The sequence below is a fragment of the Montipora capricornis genome, chromosome 3, assembly GCF_036669925.1.
Source record: "Montipora capricornis isolate CH-2021 chromosome 3, ASM3666992v2, whole genome shotgun sequence".
NCBI lineage: Eukaryota > Metazoa > Cnidaria > Anthozoa > Scleractinia > Acroporidae > Montipora > Montipora capricornis.
In genome coordinates this window covers 63145363-63165362 of record NC_090885.1, presented here as the reverse complement: position 1 = coordinate 63165362, position 20000 = coordinate 63145363, and the positions used below count along the sequence as shown (strand labels likewise).

General features: G+C 39.1%; 1 protein-coding gene, 1 long non-coding RNA gene and 1 pseudogene across 5 annotated transcripts in view; 2 read left to right on the top strand and 1 right to left on the bottom strand.

Annotated features, from left to right (window-relative positions):
* LOC138043669 (uncharacterized) overlaps window positions 1-20000 on the bottom strand; it is a 60722-nt gene that overhangs the window by 35811 nt on the left and 4911 nt on the right. For 2 of the 4 annotated variants that reach the window (XR_011131304.1, XR_011131303.1), the window contains exon 3: window positions 15172-15333. This is a non-coding gene — a long non-coding RNA (uncharacterized lncRNA). Of the gene's footprint in view, window positions 1-9103; window positions 9278-15171; window positions 15334-20000 lie in introns of those variants that run through there. The other 2 variants (XR_011131305.1, XR_011131307.1) reach the window with 1 other exon arrangement.
* LOC138042819 (uncharacterized) lies at window positions 10746-12464 on the top strand (annotated as a pseudogene).
* Window positions 14560-19613, top strand: LOC138043667 (clumping factor B-like). Its single transcript, XM_068890046.1, has 3 exons — window positions 14560-14716; window positions 15127-15235; window positions 18638-19613. The coding sequence occupies exons 2-3, from the start codon at window positions 15163-15165 to the stop codon at window positions 19273-19275; spliced, it is 711 nt and encodes a 236-aa protein (XP_068746147.1). The 5' UTR covers window positions 14560-14716; window positions 15127-15162; the 3' UTR covers window positions 19276-19613.

The following is a 20000-nucleotide window of genomic DNA, read 5'->3' as shown; positions in this document are numbered from 1 at the left end:
AAGTAGTGTTGTATCTGCAGAAATTGAGCAGACTACCCGTCAGAAGGCCATGGTTGCCAATAAGAGCGAACGAGAACCTACTAAAACCAAAAAGTTAACCATTGTTTCACGGTGCCAAGTCAAAAAAAGCACAGCTGTAAACGAGTGGTGTTTGTAACCCTGTAGTCAAACTTTTACCTCAGTACTGTTAAAGAACGTCAGTCCCTGACGCGGTTATCAACAGCAAGCAATTGGATGAGTGACCATCTAAAAAACGCTACATTATTGCTCACGAAGTTACTCCCGGTTGAATTCGGTTAGTTCCCGGATAACTGATGCAATACCTATATTCTAACAAAATCCAAGCGAAGCGTTTCTTAAAGAGATATAAATAAGTATTTGGACGACCTTAAAGGCGACTTCATAATCCAAATGCACTTCGAGACATTATGCAAAATAATGAAAGTTCGATCCATCATAATGCCGCGGAATTGCAATCAACAACGAACTGCAACAAAGATCACCTTGAGCGTCGCCTAAAATTCCGAGAGACATTTCTTTCCTTTCTTTCTAATTGTATTTTTGCTGCACAAGGAAATGACAGAATGTATGGAAAAATGTCACCTTTTGTCGACACCGGCGAAAAGTGACTTTGATGATCGAGTCCTTGCGTGCGCAAAACAAAGATTGAATGAAAAAGGTTCAGGGATGGCGCAGTGGTAAGAGCACTCGCCTCCCACCAATGTGGCCCGGGTTCGATTCCCAGACTCGGCGTCATATGTGGGTTGAGTTTGATGGTTCTCTACTCTGCACCGAGAGGTTTTTCTCCGGGTACTCCGGTTTTCCCCTCTCCTCAAAAACCAACATTTGATTTGCGTTAACTTGTTCATTTCAATTTACAGTGTCCCCGATTAGTGCTCTACAGCGCTAGAAGATTAGACACTTAAATAAAGTTCCTTTCCTTTCCTTCTAATACTTCTCTGCACTACAAGTGCACTACCCACAAAACAAGCGAGTTACCAAAGAGAAGCATGTACGTCATGGTGACATACGAGTTTTGAAAACAAACAAACGCTACAAATATTCCCTTTACCTAACTGAAAACCTGTAAGGGTACTCTTCTTTTTTGAACGGCCTAGATTGCTGAGAGGACGTACCATGTCATGCAGTCTTTTATCCTCCAAAGATACATCTGGACAAAAACATTTCTCAAATTACCCTTTCGCGAGACATAAGTGTATATATGAGAGAAGTGAGCGCATAGTCTCGGGAGATGAGACTGGTCTCGAGAGAAGGGTGCCTTGATCGTCTCGCAAGAGGATTAAAAAGCAGTATACAGCCGCCAACATCTGTTTTCCCACATATTAAAATACTTCAAATACCGCATGATTTGTGCATTAATTTCGAAAACAAATTGTGATTTATCTTTTTGTTTTTTTTTAATTTCATCTTAGAACAAGAGAGCGCCGAGGGCATTTTTAATTGCGAACGAAAGGATCGATTTACAATGCCTTATTCAAGAGCTACACCGCTGTTATCGGATACCAAGCAATTTTAACAACTCAATATAGGAGCCTTTTTACGATGTTTTTTCGCTGCAACCACTCTACTTGGCAACGTCTGGAAACTGAAATGAACACATCCCTGCTATGAATCAGAAATTTCAGAATCTGATTAATAAATAAGATGGACACGTCTGCAATCTACTTTCGAAAGGCAAGTTCGACGTAAGAGAGTATAATTATGCGATACGATAACTCGTTTTCCGCAGAATATCAAATCAACCATCGGTTCTTTTGCCATTGCTGTGTGCCTAAAGGGGGACGTCATCTGGTTTAAAATGAAGATATACTAGCGGGAAAACACTTGATCGATTGCAATCATAGCATAACCGGTCAACTAGTACATGTAACTAAAACGCTATTCTCATTGATGGAGGCGATTTTCACGCTGGTTTGTTTATTGTACTTGCTTTTGGCGTTCGACATCTTTTTCGGATTCAAAAAATGGCGAGAATCTTCAAATTCAAAGGAGCTAAACAAGAGTTCCTCTTGGAAAGAGAACAGAAGGCCGAGAAGAACAAGAAGAGTAAGTCGCACAATGATGTTGATCAATAGAAGTCTGAAATCATGAAAACACTTGGACAAGCATAAATATTGAAGAGTTAAATGCCAAGATAAACCAAAGGACTGATATTTTCAAAAACATTCTCACCTGAGGGAGGCCGATCTCAAAACAAAAGAAACGTTTCCCAGCATTTGGATATTAGTACTTGGTCCGAAAATCCCCTTAACAGAGAAGGAAGGTTGTTTATAATCACGTGACCGTAGGCCACTTCTGTCAGCGGGCGACAAAATAAATTTTCGCGTTTGAGCAATGGTTTACTCCGCTAAAACAGCATCCGTATTTCGAGGTTTTCATACAGCAAACGCTTGCTTGTTGCTTCTCTACTGTGGTCCGAGAGGTTTTTCTTCGGGTACTCCGGGTTTCCCCTCTCTTGAAACACCAACCTAATATGAGTTGATTTGCTTCGTTTTGATTTCTGTACACTGTTTACAATTAGTTCTCCAGCGCTAAATATAGTTGAAACTTAAATAAAGTCCATTAATTCTCAATCATATAATTACTCTCTTCGCTCTTCGTATATTCTTTTCTCTCGCGCTCGGCACGAGACCCGCCGAGCACGACGAACGAGAGCGGGTGTTCGGAACATTTTGCACGACTTTCATCGCTGCTTGGCGTCTTCCTGATCAACCCGATGACAAGGAAGATGATGGAAAACCGGAGGACCAGATTCATATCTCTGTTCGGGGGATCGATAACAGCCGAACGAAACCACCACGACTTTAGAGGATTGACGTATTGAGTTCGGAAATTATGACCACGTAATGAGTAAACCCTTGCACGAGCTTCCACCGGTCAAACGAGTATCTCAAAAACAGAATCGAAAGGTATATACTAAGCTCGTTAGACTGGTATTTTTTAAACAATCATCATTCACATTTTGCTTTAAAAAGCTTTATCAATGTTATCGGAATAAAAGATTAGCGAGTCCCAAAATCACACTTATTTTTTTTCAATAAGTTAGATAATTCTCTACTTCTGAAATGATATTGCGCTTACGTTAAAGAAAAGCAAAATTGGCTGAACCTACAGTTATAAGCGAAGAGTGTGAAAAATCATTAAGGAAAAAGCTAAGAGAAATGGAGTGTGCTTGCTGGTATCGTTAGTATTTTTAGATCTTTCAATCACTCAGGTGACTATTTTAAGTTGCGAAAGAAGAAACTGAAAAACTATGGTAAAATATAAAAATGTTACACTGGTTAACAAACTATGTTTTCATGGCAAAAAGTTGGAACAGTTTCGAGGAAACTGGAGAGATAAAGTCCTTGAGTAAATCTAAAAAGGATGAATCACGGAAAAGAGGTAATTTGGCTGCAAAATGCACAGTAAATTATAATTGCAAAGCAGCCTGGTACTGAGATAAACCGGCGTAGACTTTAGGTCTCTCTCTGGAGCCTAATTCTCAGTAGATTTTAAGCGATCTGAGACAAAACATACCCAATTGTGACTATTTTCCCGCATGCATTTCCCTTCTTTTATGATCAGCTTTGTCTGAATTATCTCAGTTGTCTGTTGCGAGGGGCCAAAGTAGTTCCTTGATTTTAACTTACGAAGGAAACCATTTAAAAGCTTTTATTAAAACGTCGCTGTGGAAACAAGGCGATGGAGTGATTTTGTTGAGTGTATAATAAAAATACAAAAAATGTATGAACTAGCTCCCGCATTTCGTGATGTTTTGAATTGCACTCGCCTATGGCTCTTAACCTGCAATTTTGGCAACTGTCAAAACATAACTTGTGGCCGACAAATTACGAAATGCACTGGCTTTCATACGATTTGCTATGCTAAAGATTGAGGAAAAGTCTGTATATTAAATCCTTTACTTTCCTTTGAGGCAGTTTTCACACGGTTTAAATTTGTCATTTTGAGCTGTGTATTTTCGCTGAACAAAATGCTATGGGGAAAATTCATTCTGGACTGAAACAGCGATGTGAAGCTGGAGAACTATCAACTGAACTGGAAAAGACAAAGAGTCGTGAGCTACTATAAAGCGCGAGAAGACGAGATTAGTAAAATATTTATGACATCTCTAATTCTTTGAATCACCCATGAGAGCCCATGCCAGACAGATTTAGCCTTCGGCAGGCTAAACTGTAGAGAGAGCGCGTATTATCTCAGAGATATAGCTAAGAAAGCCTTATTAAAAGTGATGGATATACTTAAAGATGTATAAATACTTTAAAGCATCTTTTACTTTTATCGACTTTAACAATATACAATGAAAAAAACTACTCCATTCTGATTGACTAAGAGAACTGCAGTTTTCTGGAAATTCAGTTTTCCGTCGACCGAATAATAATTCAAAACCGCTGCCTAGGCAATGCTCTATTTTATTGTAATTTAGACCTCATTTACATTTTTCTCTCTTAGCTTTTTTCACACTTCCTTTTGTTTTCTATTTTTATAAAAAAAATGTTCGCACCCCTTTTCGTATATATTGTTAAAGAAAATTCTAAATATCTCAAAAGATTTTTTAAATATCTCGAAAACGCCTCTAAATACATGTATCTCTAAATATCTCGTTTTTTTTTTGTTTTAAAAATAAGCCGATTTTGAACCCTTTCGGCCAAAATTTTCCCCAGCGGGAGCTGAAAAGTATGTCAGAAATTGTCCACACTAGTATTATGGAAATAAAGCAACTTTCAAAACAACATGGATACAAAGTAGAAGTAGTAGTAGGAGGAGACTCAGAGCCGAAAGAAGCTGGAATGGAAACACCTTTTACCTTCCTCCCCGACCAATCGCCGATAATCACCTGTGATCGCGAACAAGACGCAAGAGATAGAAAATTCTCTATCGTTACGTCTAGTTGGCGACGAGTAGCAGTGCAAAAGCGAGCAAACAACGATATGGAAACACAATGCGATCAATCGACGATATTTTTGTGCACGTGATACGTTTTGACGAATTAGAGGCAAGTATAAGTAGTCAAAATGGCGTCCGAGTACCATTGTGGCAATGAGGATACTCCTCAAAACAATGTGAATTTAATGAATATCTTAAGGGAATACCCCGCCAACTATACCTTTAGTAAAGTTCTTGATCACAAAGAACTAGTTCTTACAGTATAATTTGATACTGGCTATGCTGCAGCCCGTTGCTTCTCCTCGAAAATGTATCGGACCCAGAATCGGTCCCAGAATCGGTGACGTCTCTTGACACTTCCTGTCTGCCTTCTTCTTCGCAACAATTCCAACATAAGGAGAAGTTGACCACGACGCAAAAACTAATTCTGCTTTTATTTTTGGGCACTTTTCTTACGATGTCACGAGATCAAGTTACAAATAACAAATCAAATACAAATATCTGATCTGCTAATCGCCCTTTCTCGCAGTCGGAGACTGAATTACGAAGGGCAGCTCAACGAGGTCGGACCGAAGGAGCTGTGCTGCCGGCTAGGCGCTCGGCCCCTGACCACGACCCATGTATGACCTCGGAGCACAGCACCACAGCCTGATGGAATAGGAGGGGAGTCGATTTTGAGGAGGGAGGAAAACCGGAGTACCCGGAGAAAAACCCTCGGAGTCAGATTGAGATCGACTGAAACTCAGCCCACATACGACCCAAGGGACAGAATTCAATAATAATAGACAAGGCCAGAGTTGAACCCCGGTCACAGAGGTGGGAGGCACGGTTGATGACCACTAAAGTAAACCACCCTGACTCCCCTAAAGTTACGCAAAGCAATCACGCATATGGAAAACAGGATGGCAAACACAAACGCAAAAAGTGACAGTGTTTGCGATCGAGCCAACGCAAACTGTTTGCCACGTTATTAAGTGTATATGGAAAGAGGTCACGTACTAGTTTAGAAATTGAATCCAAATATAATTTATTTCAAATAAAAAAACAGAAAGAGATAATATGGAGCGACTGATCTCGTTTACTAGGAATGGTGAATCTCGCATAAAAAGAGAGACTGACTTGCTTGCGAGCACTGTTGCCGCCGAATATTAATTGACTCCGAAAACCATTCAAGCACTTGTAAAACGCTCGGATTGCTGTTTGAAACTATTAAAAAGAAAATCTTATATGAGGGCAAGTCTGTCCTTTCGAATTTTCTTTATATCTAATTTAGGGTATTATTTTCTCACTTTATGCCGCTTTTGTGCTTCATGCGTAGAATGGCGCTTTCAGGTTAAAATTTCAATTGCAAATAGCTCTAATCAAAAGAACAGCCTTTCCATATACTTCCAAACGAGCAGTTTAGTTTTATGTACGGTTTATTTCTTACTTTACTTTATTCCGTGTTTTCCACAATCCAGTGCATTTGTGAGTTGCAAAGTTTTGGCAACGGTTCTGTAAGAATTGGCCTCAAGGCCACGAAAACTTTGCCTTCGTGAGAAAAATACGGGAAGCAGAACACTCCAGCATATTTGCGAGGATGGATATGAGAATATTTACTAAAAGAGCGAGTTGTGTTCGGAAATGTGGAAATTTTTTTGTGATAGTTTTAACAAATGAATGAAATTGCGCATGACGAGCCTGGCTAGTGCAAATTTAGATTTGGCTCGTGAAATCAGACCTGATACTAGCCACTAGGCTAGTAAGCTAAAAAGTTAGTCTCGAGCCCTGTTAAACTTCTCTAAATATCTCGAAAACTTCTAAATATCTCAAAAAATATCCGGATATTTGTGTAAAGGCCTAGTTCGCGCGCTAGCTTTTTCATTCATTAAAGGCTATATAACAATTATTCCATGACCCCGGGTTGGATATGAAGTGATAAAATAACCAAAGAGCGCGTAGCGCGAGTTGGTTATAATCACTTCATATCCAACAAGGGCGAATGGAATAATTGTTTTAGTAAATTCTCAAACCGGGTTTTGCCGCCGATTTTTATTTCCACAATTTTACAAAGCGTCCGGAAAGAGCATCTCGGCGCACTATTTTCCATATGACGTAAAACTTCGACTATTGGCTCATAGTCGGAGTTTTTTAGCCAATCAAAAAGCTAGAAATGCAATAATCGGAGCTGAAAATTTACTAAAACTGTTTAATCATTAACTTGCAAAAAAGTATATGTGAATAATCGTTTTAGTGTATACCAGAAAAGAAAAAAGACCGAAGACTTACTTTTACAACGATCAAGATTAAAGAAGCCTTTCGTCTCTATTCGCTTGCTGGGAGGTAGTGCTTTGGTAATCGCCTTCGAATTTACAAATACGAACCCGTTACAAGCAATATTCATTTGTGTGGTACAAAAATGTAGATGTAAATGTGCTTAGTTGACCGCTCCCTTCAGGGGCTTTTCAAGATCAACCTGCTCAACGGGATCGGACCGAATACATGTGAAGGCACCACACGGCTGACGCCATACGATCCATGTGTGATCTCGGAGCACCGCAAGCCCAGCCAAATGCAATTGACTAGGTGTTGATTTTGAGGAGGGAGAAAAACCGGAGGCCCGGAGAAAAACCCTCGGAGTCAGATTGAGATCGACTGAAACTCAGCCCACATACGACCGGCGGCCAGGGTTGAACCCGGGTAAAAGAGGTGGGAGGGTGGGAAGGTGGGAGGGTGGGAGGCGCGGTTGATTGCCCACTAAACCACTCTGACTCCCCCAAAAGGTTACGTTATGGCCGTACGCCTCCAAATAAACGAAATTCAAACGGGAAGGCCACAGATTGGGAACGGAAAACCGCCCCATTTCAAACTACTTCAATTGAAACATGTAGTAATCTTCACAAGACAAGCAAGCTAGGGTGATGTATTAATTACAGAGACTGCATTTTAAATACGATTAAAACTTAAAGCACATTATTAAAGGCAATTTTGCGGTTGTTGTTGTTGTCGGGTTTTTTAATGAGAGATGGGACGACGGAGAATCCCGAAGAAAAATCCCTCGGACAGAATAAAAAACAAACGAACTCATCGCACATGTGATACTGAGTCACCGAATCAAACTCAGGACGTAAGGAGAAACCTCTCACCACTGCGCAAACTCTGCTCGCATATCTTCCTGGCAGAAAAGCAAATCAGATCGTCTTTATAACAAGTTTGGGGCGATTGGCGAAGGAAATCAAATGTACATTGTATAAATGAAAACGCCTACATCCTGTTTTCAGTGTGCTCTGCTGCTAAGAAACCGGAAAATAGATTTAAGAAGTTATAGATTTAATCGCAACAGAAAAAAAGCAATCCCGCAAATATTAGTTTTGAACAGAATGTAATCTCAATTGTGTAATCATCTCACCCACCTCAACAAATTCGTGAGCATAAGAAAAAGTTGTATAAGCCTTGCGTTAATTGGAAAAATGGACAGAGATCTGTGAATTTAAATCCTTCAACTATCCGGTTATAATTTAAATGGCCGATATTGTGAAAAAAATTAATATTCACAAATCGTGAGCAAATATTGGACCCACGTTTGAATCTTGAGTTCTCTTTGAATGATTTTGCGAATGATATTGGTACAAAAATTCTTAAAGAAGGACGTCAACCGCTTAAAATAGAAATATAAGCAGTTAAGTTAAATGTGTAACCTTACCACTGAGCATGGCGCTTTTCCAGGCCATTTACCATTTACTAATTTTGTCTGGCTTTCGGACAAACTGATTTAATAAATCTCTTGCTTGTTCACATGACGAATATTCAGAGGAAAATTAAGCTACGAGTAATAAAAAAATCAGTAAGACTGAAGGGAAATTAGCCTTTTAATTGTTTGAAATTCATATATGGCCATGTTTGCTTACTCCCAATATTCTTTAATAGCCGCATCAAGAAAAATCGTTCGCGAAAGGAAATACTTTTGAAAAAGGGTCTATTTTCCAACAAAAATGAGGAAAATGCTCTATTAGTCTAAAACTAAAATAAAAGTACTAAAATTTTTGACATTTTATGTAGATATTTTTTAACAGAAAGAGGTGAGGAAAGGAAAAAATCGAAGAGAGGTTGATGGCCCGAAAAAATAATGAATTGTGTTAAAATTGTTCTTATTACTGACTATCTTTAAAAAACTAATTCATTTCACGATCCTAAAAAAATAGCACAGAACACTCACCAAAATGCCACTATTCGCTCGAGAACGGACCAAAACTTCACCACTCACATTTTTTTGCTTCACAAGCTTCAAATAGGATATATTGGTGTGTTTAACAGGTGCTCGGAGAAAATTCGCACGTTTCCTTTTGAGTACATATGTACACAAAGGGCAAGCACAGCCCTTAAATCGCGAAAATTGACGTTGATTTGTTGACAATACAACTTTAATATGAGCCAAAACGAAGCTCTTTAGAAAACACAACTGTCAATCACTAGAAAAACTCATCACCGGCTTGCAATAAAAGCGTGAGTCGATCAACTAAATTAAAAAGATGACGGGCGGCAAAAGTTTACCTTTCCCAAATACCAGAATTATTCTGTAAGCACAAAAATTGACATGTAATCATAGACACTGACGTCTCTCGTTCGGAAAAAGGACAATCACTCACCGGTTGGTCTGTTTGGCGAGACACTGGATTTCAAGGTATTAAAAGTGCCTAGTTTTATTTTATTAGTGTGTTCGAAGATCTCTAGACTGAATACACACAGTTTCGATTCACAACAAGGAAAGGCCAGAGGACATATTTACCATGAAGAGTTCCAAATGACAAATAAAAAAGAATGAGAAGTTTTCTTTCCTGTTGGCCGTATCTGTTTTGCTTGACTTTTAAAGAAACAATTCAGTGAAGAACAGAAGATTTCTGTGGCAATGGCGCCGTCAACCATAATGTATATAACTTCAATAAATGCCACATTAGCAGCTGTAAAGCAAATAATGAAAAACGATATAAAAGGTTTTACATATAAAACAATGATTTTCAACGTAGCAGACATGTTCGGCAGAAACTTCTGCCTTCTTCAGAGCAAGCATAACAAGAGATGCAAATCTGAATATAAATATCTGATAAATGTTAACGAGTACAAATAAAACAAAAGGTATTCATGAGTTTGCACTCATTAACATTTATCACATACTTATATTCAGATTTGCTTCTTATGTAACACTTGCACTGGAAAAGGCAAAAGTTTCTGCCGAATCATGTTTTATCTTTTAAAAGTTATTGTTTCTCCCGCTCTCTCAGTAGACCTTTTGGTAACATATACTTGAGTGCTGATAGTATCTCTCTCATGAGTTAGCGCAGTGAACGAGTGCAAGGGCTGGCTTAGTTGTGACAGCACTCGCCTCCCACCAATGTGGCCCGGGTTCGATTCCCAGACTTGGAGTAGAGTTTGTTGGTTCTCTACTCTGCTACGAGATCAGTGTTTTTCTCCGGTTTTTTTCTCTACTCAAAAACCAACATTTGATGTGATTTGCCTTAATCTGTTGACTTCAGGCTACAATGTGTCCAATAAGTGCTAGAGTATAGTTTATGTACCGATATTCGCTCCTCTTCAGTATAAAACTCACCTTCGTGGACCTGCCAGAGCTCTGTGATCAATATGACTCTGTTCTTTCTTCGATTTTGGATAAACATGCCCCTTTACGCAAAAGAGTCATCACTATTAGACCTCGTGCCCCTTGGTACAGCGAGGAAATCAAGGAGCAGAAAGTCATCTGTCGTAGGCTTGAAAGGCGATGGCGTCGTTCCCGACTCACTTCTGACTATCAATCCTATACCGACCAACGCACTGTTGTAAAGAACACCATTTTCAAATCAAAAATGGATTACTATTCTGGCCTTATCTATTCAGCTGAAAGTGACAGCAAAACCCTGTTTCGCACAATTACTCGTCGTCTTCATAGGAAAGCAGATAAGCTTCTTCCTACCAGCTCTTCTGCAGTTGATCTCACCAATAAATTTGTCCACTTTTTTGAAAAGAAAATTGTCAATATCAAAAGTAATTTTGATACACCTGTAATTCCTGATTTTTTCAGAACCCTAGATACTTCATCACTAACCTGTCACCTTTTAAATCATCAGTTTTGCAGCAACTTATGTCGTACCTTGCTAACCGTGAATATCATCATGAAATCCTGCAGCACTTCGACTTACTTATACCAATCATCCTGAAGATTGTCAACTTGTCACTGGAATCTGGTCTTTTTCCGTCTTCTTTGAAAACTGCTGTTCTATCTCCACTACTTAAGAAAGGCAACTTAGATCACGTAGTTCTTGCAAACCACAAACCTATCTGAAATCTCAAGGTGATCTCAAAAATTATTGAAAAGGTTGTAGCAGTACGTCTTCAAAAATATTTAGAAGCTATAAACCTTTCCACAGTTGTGAAACTGCCCTTGTGCGTGTCCATAATGACATTTTGCTTGCTATTGATAAACGTCACTGTGTAACGCTTTTGTTGTTAGACCTGTCAGCTGCCTTTGACACTGTGGATCACAGAGAGAGAGGAGATTGCACTCTAAATATTCCATCTCTGGCATAGCTCTTGAATGGTTTCGCTCCTACATTACTGATCGGTCGCAGTTTGCGTTAATCGAAGGGTGTAGATCACAGTCTCCCGAGCTCAAGTGCGGTGTACCTCAAGGTTCTGTCCTTGGACCAATTCTGTATGTACTCTACACAGCACCTTTAGCCGATATTCTACGATTCCATGAAATGCAATTCTACTTTTACACTGATGACACTTTCTCCACAAACATGGAATTAACCAACAATATCACTAAGATTGAGGAATGCCTGGCCGACATTGATAAGAGGATGTCGATCAACAGACTAAAACTAAACAAAGACAAGACCGAGCTTCTCTAATTATTCTCAAAGTATAATCCACAACAATCTCTACCGCTGCTTCGCTTTGGAACTGACATAATCAAGCCCTCTTCACATGCAAGAAATATTGGCGCTATCTTCGATACCACTATTTAAATGAGTCCCCATATCAACAATGTCTGTAAATCTGCCTTTTATCATCTTCGCACCATTTCCCGCATAAGGAAATACTTATCAACGCAAACTACTGAGACTCTTATTCACGCCTTTGTAACTTCTAAACTCGATCACTGCAATTCTCTAATATATTATGTCCCTAAAAATGTTATCAAAAAGCTCCAATCGGTGCAGAATGCAGCTGCCAGACTGATTACACGCTCCAGGAAGTGTGATCACATCACTCCCATCCTCTTCGATCTTCACTGGCTACCTGTTTCTGAACGCATTAAATTCAAGATTCTACTACTTACTTTCAAGGCTCTGCATCACCACTCTCCATCCTACATTCAAGACCTAATCACCCGCTACTTACCGTCTAGATCGCTTCGGTCATCTTCTACGCTCAGTCTGAATCCTGTTAGCTTTAACCTTAAGACCTACGGATCCAGAGCATTCGCCGTCTCAGCCCCCGAACTTTGGAACAAACTTCCTAGCGACATACGCTCATGCGAGAATCTAAGTCTTTTTAAGCATAAAGAACAACTACTGTAATCATTAGGAAGATTAATTTTGATTTTCTATGTTTTATTTAAATTTGTATTAAGTTTAATTAACATTTATTTTTAATTCTTATTTTTTACTCTGTAAATCATTATTGGATAGGCGCTATAAAAATGTTATTATTATTATTATTATTATTATTATTATTATTATTATTATTATTATTACTATTACTATTATTATTATTATTATTATTATTATTATTATTATTATTATTATTATTATTACATGGCCATGTAATTTGTTCTGTTTATTATACATCTTATATTCAATATCTTTTGAGTGGTGTACCTTGCAGCATTTTAACAACCATTCAGTATTTCTTTTGTTATCGCGAATGTTGAATGGAGTTGACGCCGTTTGCCCAACTCGTGCCCAGAATTTCCTCACTGTACTAAGGGGCACGAGGTCTAATAGTGATGACTCTCTTGGGCCTCAGTCATTCAGTGTATTTGCTTTAATACTCTCTGTGATTAATAAACATCATCTGGTTCAGTAAGAAAGCGTAAAATTTAAAACTGCTAGCGCCGAAGCAAGGACAGGCGCAAAACTGTGAAAAAAAACCCCTTTAACCTTACGCGTTAAATGTAATCTGAAACTTGCTTTAAAATAGCTCAGTTTGAGAAAACGCGGTGACGAAAGCCCATTGTCAAAGTTGAAAGCTTCTCGATTGGTTAAGGGTTTCAGTTTTGGCCCAATGACAACAGATGCATTACACAAGCCAATCGTAACGCAGGTCAAACACTTGTAGCCGGCGCCAGGCCAGCCCGGGAAAATGCACGCGAGAAAGTCACAGTCATCAAACGAACCAATCACAACACATCCCAAATACTTGCAACCTGCGCCAAGCGCGGGAAAATGCAAGCAGGAAACCCACTTGTGTCCAGAAATACATATCTGAGTCACAGTGGGTTTTGCTTTTGTCTCTAATTGGTTAAGAAACTGGTGTGTAAGAGTGACTTCAATAAGAAATTTGAGTTTACTTAAAGACGAAAACACTGAATACGGAAACGAGACAAACGAATCTTCAAAGACACCCAGGCGGCCTTAGGATGTTGTTAACATTGTTATAGATCGGCGTCACTTACAGTGGATCATCAGAGCTTTTTCTGTCTACTGCTGAGTTATGCACTCATTGGTCAGAATAACTAAAAGTGCAGACCTTCGATTTCCTTGATAATGCTAGTAAAGCTTTCCCAGACTAGCACCCAGTCGCTTCTCGTCGCTAACACTGTGTTTGGTGGCAAGTGTTTCATCAATAAGTTGGTTTTTCTTCCCCCACTTTTTAATAGCAGTTACGAAATGCATTTTAGCCCTCTGACAACCCACTGCAAATAGAGCGGAAAGTAAGTTACGACTGAATCATATCTGAAATCTTCGCAGAGTTTCATTTCTCGCGTTTGTTTCTAGATTCAAGTGAGACGAAAGTGCCATAAGTCTGTTTTTATTCGCAGACATCGGACAAAGAATTCGCATAACCTTAAAACTCATTGTTTTCAGCCTGCAATCGAGTAATTTTTTTAATATATAAACGTTAAAACAAAACGTGGCTCTCAAGAAATTTCAAAGGGCAACGCGGCTTATAAAGAGGACCTTCAGAATCACAAAGACAACTGGTACTACTGCATCACCAGACGCAGTAACATTTTTAATGAACAGTTTTACGTCAACTGGGATTAAACTGTAGACAACAGCACCATAAGAAACTTTAAAATATCATAAAAGAAAGAGCTGAAAACAAGCAAGTATCAGTCAATAGGAATGGAAAAGAAGACGTTTTCATGAGTCGTAACGTGGACGTCTGACGACAGTTCGACAAAAAACTATTTTTCTAAGGATTCTTTGTGATCTGCTGATGCAAAAGAGGAAACAAGTGACTAAATATGTAAACTTTTAACGGGTACAACCATGAAGTGAAATGAAAACTTCTTTGGCGTGAAAACAAACATCAAATTTATTTTGCAGAGCCTTGTGTTGCGATTGCTTCTTGAAAACAAGCTTTAAGCCGGCTGGTGAAACTATCCAATCAGCACTGATGTTGAAGTCAAGAGTGAGGAAAACAAAAGGCGGTGTTTTGATAAGACTATTAAAACAACCTGCCTAAAACTAGCTAAAACAGAACGTAATTCTGACTGCTGCGGCTGGTTAATAGTTAATTAGTTGTCACCTCTAAAATTGGTTAGGACATCGACCGTTCATTTAACAAAAGATCCCAATCCAAGAGCTAGCCAACGTGAGACTTGGTGAGTTGTAACATTCTTTTATCTTATAGGGCTACAAGACCTTGTTTTGTAACACAGATCAAAACGCCTCGGAATGCATTGCACGCGTTCAAAAAGTTAATAAGTCGGATAATCTTAGCGTTTTAAAGGACTTCGAAATTCGAGGAGGCTATTAAGAGTCAATGAGATCTTTGTCACAAGCTGAGAATCTGCTTCGCATAAAGTGTTCTTAAAAATAGGAGGAAAATAAAAGATTATCAATATCAAAAAATTCTAATTTGTCAATGAATTTCGCTTCTTTAGTAAGACAAAAAAAGGAAGTAGATGAAGTACAGTATTTTGGAACAAAAACCGAATGAACGTCCCACGGAAAAAATCAAACTTCTCCTTCGTCAATTATATTCTGTTCAAGATGCTCTCATTTCTTTCAGAATAACATTTGAAAGACACTCAAACACCAAACAAAAATGAAGTACCTTGCGCTGTTTTGCTTGATCTTTGGAATCGCTCTCCACATGACCGTGGCTGCTCCAGCTCCAGGTATGTCGATAAACTTTAATTCCTTGTTTTTCTCCATATCATAGTAGTTAACTGGAACAGCCAGCATTAAAGTGCCAACATCTTTGCTTATGCGTTCTCTAGGAGAATAATAGTAACAAAAGTCACATCCCTCAAACGTTGTGATAAGAAGAGAAATAATGTTGTTTTCAATGAACAATGTGGTTTAGCCGGCTTGAAAATAAAAAAATCTTGCACCGAGAAGTGAACAATTCAACGCAAGAAGCGACTTTCAAAAACGATATTCCAAAATGACTATCAAAAGGGTTTTTTCATACGATTGCCAGAGTCACTACCAAGTCTACTCGACTCAGCAAAAAAAAGGGAACTTTGCGCTCCGACAAAGCCAAACAACAAGAGCCTTCGAATACGACTCGCTCAGTCCGGCTAAAACAATGAAAACTCAGAAGGATCCTAAATAAGGAATTCCTAAAAGCATAAAAGAAGTATATCGTTTAATTGCTCCAGAAATGAAATGTACTTTGTTTAATACGTTTCTCGAATTTCCCGAAATGCCATTTTACGAAACTTCCATCCGCTTGATTTGACAGGCAAGGCTTTTAACATGTTTACACTGAGAAACAAAAAGCAAACTGATCGTGGAGTTTGATGACTCAAAACTGAGCTCTTCGTTCCTACGAAACAGAGGGAACTGTGACACGCGAAAAGGCCCGAAAAGTTTCGGGACTTACGAGAAACGGGCCCCGGGTCAAATCATTTCCTCCTTTAACACATATTTTTATCCGGTTACAAGTTTACACAGCGAAAAGAACATAACTGAAGAAACAATTTAATTCACTTTCATAATTTATTTTGAAATTTTATACGTGATGTATCTTCTAGCTACGTACAGTACAACAGGTATCTGAAGATTGCACTGAAGCGATTCAAATGTCCACCTTTTTCTCGGATTTCTTGCTATCAAAAGGCAAAAGAATTGTATGAAAGTTTTGGTGAATGAGATTTGGAAAAATGCATCGGATATTGTCGCTGTCACATTAAAACGGGAAAAGGAGAGGAACCGAATAAAGTGACAAATGTAATCTGGAACCAAAATAAAACAGGAGCCTAACTACAAAGTAGAACTGATTCCACATCACCTAGAAAGACGATTTTGATTTGGAACCCTCTCTATCTGTACCGCTTGATCAACTTCCAACCAAACATCTGTGAATTGATAGGTTTTTGAAATTACGATGATCTCTTAAATTAATTGAATTTGAATGATTATTTTACGGCTGGCATAAACCGAAAAACCCTTCTTTGGATTTTTTATGTGTTCCCGAGCTACAACACTTTCACTTTAAGTTCAACAGTCAAATGAATGTTTTGCATGTCATAAAACAGGTTGTGAGGTGATCCCATTGTCACCTGTTCACACTTTCTCTGGCAAATTACTAATTGAATGGCTTTACCCGCGAATTCAAAAGGGCAATGAGGGAACGGTGACTTATTAACAAGCAGACTGCATCTATTCACACGCATGCGTGTTTTTTATCGCAAGTAAGCCCGTCATTCTTAGTTTAGGTCTTTCATTTTCGACACATGACGTTCCTCACTCAAAACGTATCTTATTTTGGAAAACGCTATCGTCAAGTAAACGCCGTTCGTCTTTTAGACCTGACTGTGGTGTGACGCAAATCAAACATGGACTTCGGCCATTCTCGCAATCTCGTTCCCAGGGCCATCGTTTCCTTTAACTAGCGGTCGGGAAAGAAAGACTCTGATCGAATCCAAAAAAGGCCATATTTGACTGCCTGTTGAAAATGGTTTCATTTCTTGCCATTTCCAAATTCTAAACTCAAAAATCGTGATTTCTTCTAGATTTTTATCTATACCAGGATGATCTTTTTACAACTTACTAGTTTCGCAAGGTTTTCGTTTTTGAAAATACAGCAATTCTCACTTGCGTGAGACCAAATACTGAAATCTGTTTTGATTGAAAAATCTCTCGTTATTTTTGATGCTCCGCAGTTTAAACGTTCTGAGTGTATTAGGAGATGTGTTTATACTCGTGTGTACTGTGCCGCGAGTGGAAAGTAAGCGCTTTTATGGAAAAGTGAACTCCAGTGATTTTGTCTATCTGTCTCCCCTCACGCACGCGCAGTTATTCAACCGGAACCAGAGTTTTGGATTATTCCAGAGCCCCCCGAGCAGCCGGGCAAGAGTAACGGAGGCTCTGGGAACGAAATTGCCATTCTTGTCACCACAGCCTCGGATTTTATGTCTGCGCATGACCCGAGGCTCTGGGAAAGCGAAGCTGGTGAATCCTTCGGCAATACCCGCCACCTCAGGGATTTAAATTTTAGAATAGTCGGCTCCAGTTCCTTATCCCCTGACCCAACGGCTAGCCCTTTAAAAATAACCCCAACTTCCGCATTCACAAATGGTTTACATTAATTTTAAAATTCACCCAAGTTTCAATAAGATATTGTCTTCTTAGGCATGTTGACACATTAGAAATACTTTGAAACGGAGAATGATGCTTTCGCAAGCTTCTTTGTTTCCGACTGCCAGAGAGAAGATACGTGGGACTTCCATGAGATGATCAAATTTCCGTTCGCCAAAAAGACTATTAAATCTTAAAATTCCCAGATCTGAGGCAAGACAAAAAGTCCAGATTTGAGGGTGTGCCCCGGGGAATGTTAACGTTCCGCATTGACTGTTATATCACAAGAGCATAAAATTGCACGTACAAATGGGCCTAGACCAGTTTCATGTTGGTGTCTATGAGAATTGAAATTTTCGCTCCGTCCTTCACTTCTCAGAGGTTCTCTTGTTCTTTCAGTTTCTCCTTAACATAAAAAAAAATCCTCCCTTTGATATTATTTGCTTTCGTAAAGTCCTCTATTAGCGTTTTTAATCAACCGTTTAGTGTCGCGGACGAATTTCGCAAGATCCGAACGAATGGCCCGGCCATTTGCTCTGGATTTTGAAATATGTTCTTTCAGTGTTAAAAGTCTTGTCTAAAGCAAGAATACATGTCTAAGTTATTGCTTTAAACGTGTCGATCCATTTCTATATTTTTTACCCTATGAACAAAGGGTAACCGAAAAGAAGTTTAGAGCGGTTTTCAAATGAGTGTCGTAAAACCAGAACCAAAGTAATTACTTTGGCCAATCAAAAAGGACGGAGACAATCTAGTAAACCAATCAAAACTCGAAGTAATTACACGTAGCCGACACAAAGCGCGCGAAAATGTGTACGCGCGAGCCACGATTGGTTTTGGTTTCACTTCTGATTGGTTGAAAAAATGGCGCGAAAACTTTGAACCAGTAACTGAGTGAAGTACTGCAAAACCACAGTAATTCACTAATTACTTTCGACACTCATTTGAAAACCGCTCTAACATGAATTAATACTATTTTCCTGCTTTCATCACAGAGGAGAAGAAGGAAGAGGAGCCAAAGGACAGCGGTGACATGGATGATGACATTGATAGCAGCGATGGAGAGGACAGCAGCGACGGAGAAAAGGAGGACGAACCTAAAGACGACAACGCTGAGGATAAGATTGAGGACAACGCCGATGCTCCCGAGAAGAAAGATGATGAGAAAGTCGATGATAAGGAGGAGAAAGAAGACAAAGAGGAAGATAAAGAAGCTGACAAAGAAGACAAGGCAGCTGATGAAGAAGACAAAGACGATGACGATGAGTTGAGCGATTTGGATGATGAAGACGATGAAGATGACGAAGATGACGAGGACGATGAAGATGACGGCGATGATGAAGATGACGGCGATGATGAAGATGATGGTGAAGATGAGGAAGACAGCAGCGACGGAGGAAAGAAAGAAGACGACAAGGAGGAGAAGGCTGATGAGAAGAAGAAGAAGGATGATGCTCCCAAGAAAACAGACGATGAAGTAGATGATGATGATGACGACGATGACGATGATGACGATGACGATGATGAATCTGACGACAAAGAAGATGACAAGAAACCAAGCGAAAAGAAAAAGGCTGACAACAAAAAAGAGAAAGTCGATGATGCCCCAAAGAAAGAGGAGAAGAAACAGTAAGGAGCTAAATTAGTTTCTTTCTTACTTGGACGGACATACAGTTCACAATACCGACACCATCACGCCAAACTTACAGTGACAGGGAAGTTCATTGAAATGAAGAATTGAGAAATTTTATAAAAGAAAACCTCATTTGATTCCTTGAAGAATATTTATTTGGTTAAAGATAATGGCATGTTTAACCCCGACATTTGTCGAAAATAATATGTTTGAACAAATAAAGACGTCATGCTTAGGACGGCATTACTAATTCTGAGTGACATGATGGTTTTCTTTGTTCCAAGGTGTAATTTAAGTCCATGTGTGACTTTTGAATAAACAGTTATTTTTTGGACTGATACTGAGAATGGTTTTAACGGTTTGTAAAATGTAGGCCGATTTCAGGACCCAGCAATAATGGTTCTGCAGTATGGCATGCTAATAAATGCCCAATTCATCAACATATTATTGAGAATTGTGGTTAAACTTCTATAGATGTCACTAGAGCAGGGAAGATTCAGCGGGGATACATTGTGAGAGATACATAACGTTGGGAAAATGGCTTTCTTTTCTGCTTTCAACGACCCTTGCTACAGTATGTCTGGTTGCAACCACAGCATGGTTTGCTCCCGGTCGTATAAGCACAAATTTTTAAAGTAATAAAATAAGAATGGTACAGCAGGGTTTTCTATAGCTCTTCAAAGTACCGGATTTGATAATGAAAGTATCAGATAGAGTTTTTTTCC